The 14221-nt window shown below is 46.3% G+C and overlaps 1 protein-coding gene across 2 annotated transcripts in view; it reads right to left on the reverse strand.

The window, feature by feature from the left end:
- COG3 (component of oligomeric golgi complex 3) overlaps positions 1–8655 on the reverse strand; it is a 133272-nt gene extending 124617 nt beyond the window's left edge. Inside the window, exons 1-2 of one of the 2 annotated variants that reach the window (XM_040341274.1) lie at positions 8397–8655; positions 911–1057 (exon numbers count right to left, since the gene is read on the reverse strand). In XM_040341274.1, coding sequence (XP_040197208.1) covers positions 911–1057; positions 8397–8564 — 315 coding nt within the window. In that variant the 5' untranslated portion in view covers positions 8565–8655. The remainder of the gene's footprint in view (positions 1–910; positions 1058–8396) is intronic. The other variant, XM_040341273.1, reaches the window with a different exon arrangement.
- Positions 8656–14221: the final 5566 nt, after the last annotated feature.

Raw genomic sequence — 14221 nt, forward strand, 5'->3', positions numbered from 1 at the left:
GAACAATGAGGACATGAAAACAGCACTGCATTAAGGTAAAGGAAGCTATTAAGATAAAAAAAAATTCCTTTACAAACCCTTTAATGATTGAGGCTGCATTCACACCTGAGCGGTTTCAGCTCAAAAAACCCCATAAAAAAAACCCCCAAAAAAACGCCCAACAAGCCAAATTCTATTCATTTAGATGGCCCTGCTCACATCTGAGCGTTTCGTAGCCCGAAGCTCAAAAAAGTACATGAGCTTCTTTTTGGGAAGATTACAGGCGTTTTTCTGCTTTCTACATTGGTGACCCTTTGACCTGTGCAAAATCGTGTCAAAAAAGGAAAAAGCCTGAAAACAAAGCGCTCAGGGTGTGAATGCAGCTTTAAAGTAGAACTAAAAGCAATTAAGGAAGGGTTATACCCCCTCTCAGTTATTTTATTATTTTTATTGCTGTGTCCCATAGGGGAAATTTGTCTTCACTTCCTGTCCCATAGCCAAAACAGGAAGCAAGAGGAAATCCCAGAGTGTTACCAAGGTCACCAGAACCAGTGTTACTCATTGGAAGATCCCCCCTTATTATTGTTCTGGTGTCAACCCAGATTTGGGGATTTTCTTTTACTTTTGATGATAAATAAGACAAATAGAGAGAGTGAATCTCCCTAAACGGGGACACAGACAGTAATAAAAACTGGCAGGGGTTCTAATCCCTCTCCACTCATTAAAAAAAAGGTTTTTGCTTTCAGCTACACTTTAAAAACGGAGCTCAACTCTAAAAGGGGAAATCTCTGCTTGTCTAACTCCCCCCCCCCACTTGGCATCTTTTGAGGGGGGAGCCGGTACCTGGTTTTGACAGGTACCCGCTCCCACTTCTGGCTCACTTCAACCCCTTTTCACAACCTGAAGGTGGACTTGAAAGGTCTCCACATACTTGCTGTGCAGTTTCAATCCTGTCATCTTCCATTCCTAGTGCAGAAAATCCGTGTTGCAGGACGCCCTCTGTAGATTCTGGAACAGCTGCAGACATTCCTACATTCAGCGATGTGGAGGACAGACTGCATAGATCTTCAATTGGAAGCTATGAGAAGGATAAAAATGCAAAAATATTACCCATGTCAAACAAATTTGTAAGAAACCTTGTCCATTTATGGCAAAGTGAAAGTGTCTTTGGGGAAAAGGGCATTTCCCAACGCTCTTATACACATCTGATCTACACTACCTTGAAGCTCATTGCACCTCTGCCATCAGGAGAATACCTGGCCATTCTGGGTATCAGGAATTAATTGACTTGCTCACCTGTGAGTGTCTGTGCCTAGCAGATAAACACTTGGCCCGAGCGCTGGGGGAGCGACATCACCACTCCCATGTCACCCACACAGCTTATTGCAGTGCTGGCTGTGGGGAAGCAAGGGTCTGTAATGAAAGTACATGTATGGGGGCTGGAGGATGCCCTTTGCATAGGCGAGATGACAGACAGCGTCTCTAACTGCACTTCAGTACACTTTTCCTTCCGAGTTCTACTTTCCCCAGATTTGTTTTCTCTCTTCTACTATATTTACCCAGCGGTATTACTGCGCAGGTTAATATGACATGGACAGCCACTGAACCAGTGCAGAGGGAAAAAAAAAAAAAAAGACTTCTTAGAACAAAAGCTAGTTGTAGGTCTCACGCCAAAAAAACAAAGGGTCAGTTCCTGATTACAGGATGGTGGGGTTATGCAAATCATTTACTTTCCCCTAGGCCAACTGCAACAGATACAGCCCAACATCACACCATTTACTAAATATGTAATACAGTGGTTTTATCTGTACAATGTGTGGTGTGGAGAGTGAGACTTTACTGCACTATACTAAAGCAGGTTGTACACAGACCAGCAGGGTGAACAAAAATAAATAAATTAATTAAAAACCTGACAGACCCCCGCAATTTCCTGCAATGGCACCTATATGCTATTGCTTCAGTCTGTGTGCCGTTGACTTGTCCTTAAAGCGGGAGTTCACCCATTTCTAAAAAAAAAAATTTTCTTCCCCTAGATTCCTGCTCGTTCGGTCTAGGGGAATCGGCTATTTGTATTAAAATAGGTGCAGTACTTACCCGTTTTCGAGCTGCATCTTCTTCCGTCGCTTCCGGGTATGGTCTTCGGGAGCGGGCGTTCCTTCTTGATTGACAGTCTTCCGAGAGGCTTCCGACGGTCGCATCCATCGCGTCACTCGTAGCCGAAAGAAGCCGAACGTCGGTGCGGCTCTATACTGCGCCTGCGCACCGACGTTCGGCTTCTTTTGGAAAATCGTGACGCGATGGATGCGACCGTCGGAAGCCTCTCGGAAACCTGTCAATCAAGAAGGAACGCCCATTCCCGAAGCCCATACCCGGAAGCGACGGAGAGGATGCGTCTCGTAAACGGGTAAGTACTGCACCTATTTTTAAATAAATAGCCGATTCCCCTAGTAATAACGAGCAGGAATCTAAGGGGGAAAAGTGCCCTCTAAGGGTGAACCCCCGCTTTAAGGTTCCCCTAACAGGGAAGTTCCTTCAAGGACTGCGCAGGCGCAAACTTGCCGACGGAAATCTCCGAACCTCGCCCGGCATCCAGGCTCATTCTTTAACATCCCCGTGGATTGGAGGATGTTAAAAAAAGAGCCAGGAGGCCGAGCGAGCCGTCCGAGCGAAGCGAAGACGTAAGGCCGACTGGCCACTTTCCTCGAAAATCCACGTTGCCCTGGATGCCGGCCGAGGTTCGGAGATTTCCGTCGGCAAATTTGCGCCTGCGCAGTCTTTAAAGGAACTTTCTCGTTAGCAGGAACCATATCGGCAGATCATAGTGCCCCTGCGCAGGAACTTTCACGATAGCCGGAACCATATCGGCAAATCACTGTTACCGGCGGCTCCCGCGCGCATGCGTCATTGCGGCTCCAGGACGACATGGTAACTCCGGGATGACATGTCGGCGGCCAGAGGGGGAAACGTGGACTGCTGCGGGGGCTTCGGTCTGAGGTAAGTAATACATAATGAGCTAGTATGCTATGCATACTAGCTCATCATGCCTTTGTTAAGCAGGGTTTTTGTTTTGTTTTTTTTACAAGGGTTACTTTCTCTTTAATGGCCCAACGACTTGTGTGTCCAGCTAGTTCAAACTTTTAAATAGTTACTTTCCTGAAGCAACTTTTCAATTTTTATAATCGCTTTGCCACATTTTGAAAAAAGTTCAAATAAAAACCAGCAAAAAGTAAATAAAAAATTGATAACGTTACAATTTATATCATGTTGACCATTTGCCATTCAGAGACAATGCTGCTGATATTAAAAGACAATTCCAATTTTGTGGGGGGAAAAAGTAAATAAAGAAAAGATAATATAGTGTGTACAACTGCGATACAAGTCATATTGTAATTGAATGTTATTAAAAATTACCTTTCCAATCTGCAGCCAATGTAATTTTCTATAAATACAATATGGCTACATGGAGCTGTTCTGTACACAGAGGCCCAGATTCACATATAATTACGTTGCTCCTGGGCAGCGTAACGTATGTGATTTACGTTACACCGCCGCAGGTTTACAGCGTTCGTGCCTGATTCTCAGAACACTTACCTGTAAACTTGCAGCGGTGTATCGTAAAAGCGATCGGCGCAAGCCCGCCCAATTCAAATGGGGCGGGCACCATTTAAATTAGGCGCGTTTCCGCGCCGAGCGTACTGTGCATGCTCCGTCTGGGAAATTACCCGACGTGCATTGCGCTAAATGACGTCATTTGCTTAGACGTTAACGTAAATGGCGTCCAGCGCCATTCACGGACGTCTTACGCAAACTACGTAGATTTTTTAAATTTCGATGCGGGAACGACGGCCATACTTAACATTGGCTGCGCCTCATAGACCCAGGGGCAACTTTACGCGTCGCAAAGGCTACGGAAACGTCGTAAATTCTCTGCGTCGAGCGCGCGTACGTTCGGGAATCGTCATAATTTGCTAATTTACATAAGCGACGGGGAAAACGACGTCGGCGACACCTAGCGGCGGGAAAAAAAATGCATTTAAGATCTGACAGCGTAAGAGCCTTACGCCTGTCAGATCTAATGGGTATCTATGCGTAACTGATTCTAGGAATCAGTCGCATAGATACCCGGGGCCAGATTAGGACTTACGACGGCGCAAATGGTGTTGCGCCGTCGTAACGCCTTTGAGAATCTGGGCCAGAATGTTTACTGATCACTCCCCAGAAACATCATTTCCTGCTTGTGCGATTGGCTCACCAATTTTCCCAGAAGTCTGCCTAAGATACAAGTCAGATTTCAGGCATCCCCTGCAACAAAAAGTCATTTTTGGTGAGGTATGTCCAATAGGAAAACATCTAAAGGGATGAAGGCCCAGCAGCTTTCATCATTAGTGCTCTGCAGCTGCCACAGCCGATTGATAATTATGAAACCACTCCCATTAGATCCACTAAGTACAGAGGCACAGACAAACACACAGGGATTTCTTCAGAATAACAAAAAAGGTAGGAATCTGCAACAAAGGTTGTTATAATCCTTTCAATGTACATAGATCACCCAGGGGGGGAAGTTTTCCGCTCAACAAAAGTGGAGTTATGCTTTAACGGCACTCTAAACCAGGGGTTATGCTTTTTTTCCCCCCAATCTTTATATTCTCCCATCTTCCCAAAGCCCCCTCTTTGGAATTAGCCAATGACTGTATTAAAAAGCTGTGGTCACATGCTACCTCTGACCCAACCCTCAGGAGTTTATGAGGCAGAGGCCCCCTTGGTAGTGTGGTGTGGTGGTCATGGAAGGGTCAAAGCCATCAGAAGTACTGAATATGCCATATCATCGGTTTATGCGGCACATCACAGAGGTTCAATGCCTCCTGGTTGCATATCAATCCTCAACACATGTCTGTGCGAACCTCATATACATACCTTTTTCCTGTAGTCTAACTGGTCCGACAACATTGCAGGTTCTTCCTTATTTCTCTGCAGTGGCAGGGGCCGAAATTCAGATTGCAGAGTGTAATGGTGTGTAAATGCTGCCCAGTTCTGGTGCTTTATAAGCTTGGGCTCCATGATTACACCCCACCAAAAGCTGTGTGAACAATTGGCTGGGCTCACAGAAAGTGGGCAAATCGACATGACAATTGATCTGCTTGACGAGGACTAATGGCACTAGACAGAGGAGGAAGCTGAGGACAACACTGGAGGTGAGGGTAAGTAAATGCTTGGGCCAGAAGTGGGGGATCCAAAATATAAATAAAACTGAAGTTCCACTTCAATAGCTGTTGCTCTCCTCATTGGGCAGATTGATAGCCGTTGGCTCCCGCTGCTGTCAAAAGCTGTGACGCAGGGGCGGGTCCGAGGTCAATGGACGCAGCAGCAGGACTCAGGAGAGAGCCCACACGATTGCCCCTCAGGGAAAGCAGCTTTTTGTGGGGGCAACCCCAGAAAAAAATGATTGGGGCTGCTCTGTGCAAAACCATTGCACAGAGCAGGTAAGTAAAAGCATGTTTGTTATTTTTTTTATGAAAATTTAAGGTTTAGCATCACTTTAATTTAAAAAGATTGCCACATTTTCATGTCAAAAAAGCTGCCCATCATAAGTAGTGGTGATATGGATTTGGGTCCAGCCATAAAAGACAACATAATAAAATGCCCATGCAGAAAGAAAGCAGTACTTTGGTTTTGGTTAAAAATGGGTAAGGGTTAGAACCTCTGTCCGGTTCTTACTGCCAAGTCCCCACTAGGAAGTATTTCCCTCAATTCTTGTCCAATCATCACTATCATTAGCCCCACACATATGGCCCATGGACAGCTCCAAGAGGGGTTTTTTTCTATGTTGGTTGAACTGCTTGGACTTACTGGGCCGGATTCATAATGAGTTACGCCGGCGTATCAGTAGATACGCGACGTAACTCGGAATCTAAGCCCGTCGTAAGTTTAAGTGTATGCTCAAACTGAGATACGACGGCCTGCGCCGTCGTATTTTAGGGTGTAATTTTTCCGCTGGCCGCTAGGTGGCGCTTCCGTTGTTTTCGGCGTAGAATATGTAAATGACTAGATACGCCGATTCACGAACGTACGCTTGCCCTGTCTCAGTAAAGATACGCCGTTTCCGTAAGAGATACGCCGTGTAAAGTTAAAGCTGCCCCCTAGGTGGCGTAGCCAATGTAAAGTATGGCCGTCGTTCCCGCGTCGAAATTTGAAAATTTTACGTCGTTTGCGTAACTCGTCCGTGAATGGGGCTGGACGTAATTTACGTTCACGTCAAAACCAATGACGTCCTTGCGGCGTACTTTGGAGCAATGCACACTGGAAAATCCCACGGACGGCGCATGCGCCGTTCGGGAAAAACGTCAATCACGTCGGGTCACCAATAAATAACATAAAACACGCCCCCTCATCCTCATTTGAATTAGGCGCGCTTACACCGGCCCCATTTACGCTATGCCGCTGTAACTAAGGAGGCAAGTGCTTTGTGAATACAGCACTTGCCTCTGACTTACGGCGGCGTATCGTAAATACGATACGCTGCGTCGCCGTAACAATGCGCGGATCTACCTGAATCCGGCCCCTTGTGTCTTTTTTCAACCAGATTAACTATGATATTTGCCCCACCTTTGGTTGTTGCAGTGTTTTTACATATCTTACCTTTTAGACAGGCAGCAATCTCCTGACATCTCCCAAAGTCCAGTGCCAAGATTTGTAGTTGCTACTGTAGTACAGATATCACAGCAGGTCAGGGTACTGCAGCCGGAGCTACAAGTCTCAGCAGCAGATTGCGGCATTATCAGGAGACTCCTGGCTATGAAAAAATAAAATATCTAACAAATGCTGCAGCGGCTAACTTATTTTTGCTGTCCAATGCCCCCCCCCCCCCAAATCATGGTATAATCAGCAAGAACCAAGTGTAGAGACTTATAAAAAGGAACAGTAGACTTATTGGTTTGATTCTATGCAGGGGCCTTGAAGTGGTTGTAAACCCTCACATATAGCCAGTGATACAGAGATGAAACAAATCTCCCTACATAAGTTGTACCTGCTTATCTCCAGTCTTCTCGTCATCTGCTCAAAGTGCTGAATAAGGATGAGCTCTGGCGTGTTCGCATAGTACACGTGCAGAGCCCGCCAGGAAGTGTGCACGGTGCTGTGCTAATCACAGCCAGGGAGACATTGTCCCGATGCTTGGCTGCAGAGATCGGGAGATGTCTCCCTGGCTGTGATTAGCGCAGCGCCGTGCACACTTCCTGGCGGGCTCTGCACGTGTACTATGCGAACACCCCAGAGCTCATCCTTCGTGCTGAACTATAAAGTTTGTGGGGGGCGGAGAGCTGAAGTTACTGATCTCTGCCAAGATCAGTGAGGAGTAAGGATGAGCTCAGGCGTGTTCGCAACTCCATGTGCCTGCGCCTCCCAGGAAGCTGACACTCCGCAGCGCTAATCACAGGCAGTGAGACATTTCATGATCCGCGGTTGCACAGATCGGGAAATGTCTCACTGTTATTAGCACTGCGAAGTGTCAGCTTCCTGGCGGGTGCGGGCACGTGGAGTGGCGAACATGCCTGAGCTCATCCTTAGCCAGGAGAGCTCTGAGAGCTGATTGGTGGGAAGGGACACACCCCCCCCCCCCTTCATACAACACATAGGAACAGAGCTGAGGCTGTCAATCAGCTGGAGGTTCCTCCCTTCACCCTTTTTCTCTTAGGGTCAGGAGCTCTTAGGGCCCATTCACACCACATGCAGTCCAGTGCGTTTTTTTTTTCTGCATCAAAAACACATGGACGCGAAAGGAAGATGTCAGACATCTCAGAGGCGACATTGAGGTGCTGTAGGTCTTTGTTCTAAGGCAAGTCTATCATAATGTGCTAGTATGCGATACATACTAGCACATTATGAGATTGCCTTGCAGGGAACTTTTTAATCCCCTTGTGGTTTAAGTTTTACACAGAGAAGAGATGCATTAGAACACAAGTTCTTGTTAAGGAGATTCACTCTCTCCATTTGTCACGTTCACTCATTTTTCTGTGAAAGTAAAAAGAATATCTTGGGTTGTCCCCAGGACAGTATTAGAATGGGAAATCCTCCACTGGTGACACTAGTTTTGATGACAGCCAAGGAATACCTCACTTCCTGTTTTGGTCTTGGGATGAGAAATGAAGGGAAATCTCCCTTTCCTGAGAGAAATATGGGGGCTGATCATGCCTTCTGAAATGCTGGTTACCTGACTGATCACATGACCTCGGTACTTTTCTGACATGGAACCAGCATGCATAATCTGATCTCCCCTGATCAGCAACCAATAGAGCACTGAATCTCCTGGATCACCATGACAGCCAGGCACTCTGCATTTACAAGGAGGCAGCAATCACAGCAGACATGTGATGGATTGGCACTGCACACACACAGCACAGTGCCCTGTCACTGGCTCTCACCTCAGCTGGGATAGGCAGCTCCTCTGTAGCCGCTTTCAACTCCAGCACCGAGTCTGTCTGTCGTTCTGTCAGCGGTGCCAAAGGCTCGCTCCTCCGGTCCCAAAGGGCGAGTCTCTCCCGGGCCTCAAGCTCCTCTGCCCCGGCCGCCATCATTATCATCACCACCATGGACTGGACAAGCCACAGCAGCAGCTCAGATCCGCTTCCGGGATCCCGAAACCTGGCAACGCAGCAACGGGGAGGAGCTACACGACCCGGAACAGCTTGTGGCTCTCCGGCCACACCCACCCACCACTATTCCCATAGACGCACCAAAGGCGCCAGCCAATCGTAGAAGAGCCGAGCGACCCTGGCATGTGACGTCAGGAGTTCCACGCAGTCAGTGGAGGAGCTGTCATTGTGTGTGGAGGAGTGGGCGTGTCCTGCTGATGACAGATGTGACAGCTTGGGGATATAGGGGCGGAGTGTTGTCCCCTGAACACACGTGATCCTCCTTTATCCAGAGGGAGTTAAGCCTCGTACCCACGATCAGATTTTTACTCACTATATGAACATTTTCAAAGGATAGAATACAACATCAGAATAGTTTTGTATGTATTCTTTCATTTCTGAGAAAACCGTACTTATACGAAAATCAGCCGTTGTAAAATTTTATAGCAGGGATATGCAATTAGTTGCAAAACTACAAGTCCCATCATGCCTCTGCCTCTGAGTGATATGCTTGTGGCTATCAGAGTCTTGCTATGCCTCATGGGAATTGTAGTTCTGCAACAGCTGGAGGTCCGCTAATTGCATATCCCTGTTTTGTAGTCCAGGTGTATGAAGAATAGCAAAGATATATTTGTTTAGGAGATGTGGTTGAGTTTCATGAAAAATTCCGCCCCCATTTTAACAGCACTGGCCATCATTCCAAAATACACCCCCTTCTGTAGGCATGCGCCCCTCACACGTGCCCATCACTAATAAATCCACCCCTTGCAAAGTTGCACGAGCATTGGGGGGCGTGTGGCGCCGTCTACAACTGATCATAAATTCCGATGTGCGGCGGCTCCGTATTGAAGGAGCATTTCTTGACAGGACACCAGATCAATGGTATCCTCAATGCTGAGACATACAGGCAGATACTTATCCCTCGTGCCATACCCTAAGGAAGGTGTCTGATTGGCCCCAAGTTTTAGGTTGTTCCCAGAACAATAATAGAGGGGGGATCTTTCAATGGGGACACTTGTTCTGGTGACCTGGTGCACACCCAAGGAATTCCCTTAATTTGCAGGGATTTCCTGTTTTGTCTATGGGTCAGGAAGCAAGGGTAAATTTCCCCAATGGGACACACAGATAATCCAGGGTTATAACTCTTCTTACACTATTCAAAGTTTTGCTTTTGGTTCTACTTTAAAGGGGTTGTAAAAGTAAATGTTTTTTCACCTTAATGCATCCTATGCATTAAGGTGAAAAAAAAAACACCCGACAATACCATGCCCCCGTTATACTTACCTGACCCCTCAAAATTCCCGCGCTCGCCCCGACATCCGCTTCGTCGCTCAGCCTGGCCGTTGATTGGCTACACTGGATGAATTGGACGCAGCCATAGGCTCGCGCTGCTGTCAATCACATCCAAGGACATGGCGCACCAGACCGAGCGATACAGTCGGCGGCTATGGCTGCCGGCTGTATCACGGGAGCGCGCCCGCAAGCACTCAACACCATGCTCGCTCGCATTAAGGTGTTGAGTCGTTGCGGGGGGGGGGGGGGGGGAAGTCGCCGAGGGACCCCAGAAGACCAGGTTCTGTGCAAAACGAGCTTGCTAAATATGTAACGTACATATACGGCAGCAAGGTTTTCTGCTGCGCAGGATCATGTGCCTAGTATGTGATCCTGCACTTATAGGTCTGGGAATCACATGCATGCTCCCGCTGTGATTATACATAGCGGTACCTAATCTTCAGGTCCCACAGACTCAATGTCTGTTACAGTGACGGGGAAAAGGATGTGCTCCCCTGCTGATTTTGTATGTTTGCCCACTTATATATATAAAAAAAAAAAAATGATCAGTCTATAATTAAAAATATGCACTGTCATTGTACTAATGACACTAGCTGGGAAGGGGTTAACAACAATCAAGGGTTAACTGTGTGCTTAGCCAGTTTTTTGTGTACTGTGTGGGAGATGCTTTACTAGGGTGCCAGGGAGTGCTCCGTCATTGATTTTTTTTTTTTCTTTTCCTGTTCTCTGGTAACTGCTTGCCCATACGATGTACAGGCAGACAGCTATCCTGAGAGTCTGCAGGTACCTGAGATTGCACCTACAATTTGCCAATTGTGGGTGCAATACTCTGCAGGCCCCTGTACCTGTAAAAAACAAAGTGTGCATTTTTGCTCCCCCCCCAAAAGGTTAACTTCTCCTTTAAGATTTATTTTATATATGTCTTCTTTGCAGAATGTTGATATTACTAGAAATGTCCTCATTTGCTGCAAAGGACAACATTTTTTTCAGTAAGGCCCTTTTTACAGCTTGTATAGGAGAAGTGTGACCAGCAAGCTTCAAGCAGCTTGCTGCAAGACTTTAAACTTTTACATGTTCTGAACTACGCATTAAAACAGATCTTAATGGGAGTGCAGATTGTCACTGTAAACATGCTAATAGCAGACTTTTACAGGTTTTCAAAAAGCTTCAAGTAGTGCCGAAAGCTCTGCAAATGCTTTGTCAAAGCTTTCTGTTCACACTGCTTTTATATAAGCTGAAGTGTGTGAAAGAAGTCCTACACAAGAAGATAGATAGACACACTTGTATACAAAACCTTCAGGAATGTTTAGCCTAGGTTCACACTGCTGCGAATTCAAAATCGCGGTAAAATGCGCGATTTTACCGCAATTTCGCGGCTGCGATTTTACCGCGATTTCGGCCGCAATTTAATGTAAATCGCGGCCCGAAATCGCAAAAAGTAGTACAGGAACTACTTTTTGAAATCGCAGATGCGGCGTCGCACTGATTAGGACAGTGCCATTGCCGACAATTGCCGCCGATTTGAGATGCGATTTGACATGTCAAATCGCATCTCAAATCGTACCCAGTGTGAACCAGGGCTGAAAGTAGTACAGTTAAAGCTTGTTTGGCTGTACTTCTCCTGTACAGGTAAAGTCCACTGTCGGCTGACATCACAGAGCTGGTCCAGGCTGGGGAAAGATTGCGACAATATGATCAGGATCCACCTACAACCCTGGACCAGCAATTGAATCAGCTTCTCAGCAGAGCAGAGAGCTGGTGACCCAGGGACGGTCACCGGCTCTCTGCTCACGGTACTCTGAGAACTGAACCATCAGCAGTCTTTGAAAGCTCGGTCCTCAGCCTTAGAGCCAGTGGGGGACAGATGCAAAGTCAGACCTATGCTGCATCCACCTAGGCAAGTATAATTCTGGAGGCGGCTCAACTTCTCTTTTAAAATTACATTTGCCTTGACTTATAGTTTGTGTCTTGAGATATTTTTACTTATGGGAACTAGAAACACAAATCGCCAAATTACATAAATGTTAAGGTGTAACTACATGAATCAGCCTCAAAAAGTTATAGACAGATGTCAGAGCCTGGACACACCTGACCTCCATCCATCAGGCTGCTTTCCCACTGGAGCACGGCTGGCGTTGTTTTTGCAGAGGTATTTAGCCGCTAGCGGGGTGCTTTTTACCCCTGCTAGCGGCTGAAAACCATCCGCAAAGTGCGGCTGCAGCAGAACTTTGCTGGCAGTTCAGCCACGCTGCCCACCCATTTCAATGAGTGTACACACCACTCCAAAGATGCTGCTTGCAGGAGTTTTTTTTAAACGTCCTGCCAGCACATCGCCTCAGTGTGAAAGCACAAACATCCCAGTGCGAAAGGGGTCCAACCGCAGATATTCACTGTGTGCAGCTGTATAATAACAGCAGCAGCCAATGTCAGCCCATCATTTGTTTAATTAGGCCGAGCTGGCCACTCCAGACTCAAGAATGGCTGCATGTGACCATGTGAATGTAACCCAACAGGTTTGGATGAACAGGAGAGAGTGAGAGTGAGAGTGTGTGTGTTGTAGATGTGTGTGTTGTAGATGTGTGTGTGTGTGTGTGTAGGTATGTATGTATGTATGTATGTATGTATGTATGTATGTATGTATGTATATATGTATATATATATATATATATATATACACACACACACACACACACACACACACACACATACATACATACATACATACATACATACACATACACATACACATACATATATACATACACACACACACACACACACACACATTTAAAGAACCCTTTTACCATCTGGATGCTTCACTATATGTAGGAAAACAAAACAATGACCACACATATTTTGCACATTTTAATAGCAAACTATCTCTACAGAGCAGACTACAAAACACATTCAGATATGTCAGAGCAAAATTTATAAAAAAAAAAACACAAAAAACTTTCAGCAAAGAAATAGTTTCACAGTTAAAATGTACGACAGACTGGGGATGATTTGTTAACACAGTAGAGACTCTTCACAAGGGAATTGTTCACTGAATTTATTAAATATAGCAAAGCTGTGTTCACTTTACAAGCAAAACCCCATCTTACATATTACTGCGCATACAAAGTGAACACAGCTTCAATATATTTTATTTTTATTTTAACCTAGCTCAGTGAATGGTCACTGCATCAAGTGACCATTTTCTACCACTTTAATACATCAACCAACTTCTACCGCCTTTCAAATACAAGAGATTGGTAGCAACTGGGTTTGTCTCCACGAGAGCAAAGTATAAAAAAGCTATAAAGTAGGCCATCAATAAAGTGGTATTAAACCCCAAACCAAAAATGTACTATAGTGCAGTTTACTGATCATTAGATGTCAGTGGTTGCAGGAGTTTTCATTTAGACTTCTCTCTCCCCCCCCCCCCCCTCCGTTTTCACCAGGCCTGCAACACACCTCCTGTATCAGAGTGCCCCACTCTGAATGAAGGAGCACAGGGGCCCCTTTGGACGGCAGCTTTTTTTAACCTGGGGGGCAGAGGGTTAAATGTACTAGCAGATTTAAATTGAAACCAAACTCCGGTTAACACTTTATAAGCAGTTACAGCAACATTTTCTCTCTTTTGGGAAAAAGGTTTTACAGAAATTAAAAAGAAAGAACTTGTTCTAGTGGAAAACAGACTTCCTGGCTTGATTCGTACTCTGATAAAGTCCCGCCCCCTGGGACGATACACGCGCGAAAGGGAGCTACGTCACCCGCAGCCATCTCCTTATGCCGATTCCATGTGGTTTTGTGACAGAATGCTTGTTGGCTGGCACTTAATAGAAGTGCCTTTTATTCAAGTGCGATTTTTACAGCATCTCCCCACAGGGATGTAGTCCCCAAGCGAGGGGGCGAGGACGCCGACTAACCCCCAGCCAAAACGTCTCGGATGATGGGGCCACGCTTACTGAGGAGGAACAGGAAGTGAGAAATTCAGACAAAGAAAAAAAAAAAATTTAGGCCTCGTACACACGGACGGACTGTCCGCTGAAAACGGTTCGCCGGACCGTTTTCAGCGGACATGTCTGCCCGGAGATTTATGTCTGATGGTTGTACACACCATCAGACAGAAATCCACGCGTACACGATACGCGGCGACGTGCGCGGGAAGTTCAATGCTTCGACGCATGCGAGGGATGGCGGCCGATCGGACCTGTCCGGTGAGTCTGTACAGATGACCGAACAGGTCCGACGGACAGGCTTCCAGCGGACATGTTTCTTAGCATGCTAAGAAACATTTGTCCGCTGGAAACCTGTCCGATCCACCGGAAAAATTGTCC

This window comes from Rana temporaria, chromosome 2 (genome assembly GCF_905171775.1).
Source record: "Rana temporaria chromosome 2, aRanTem1.1, whole genome shotgun sequence".
Classification (NCBI taxonomy): Eukaryota; Metazoa; Chordata; class Amphibia; order Anura; family Ranidae; genus Rana; species Rana temporaria.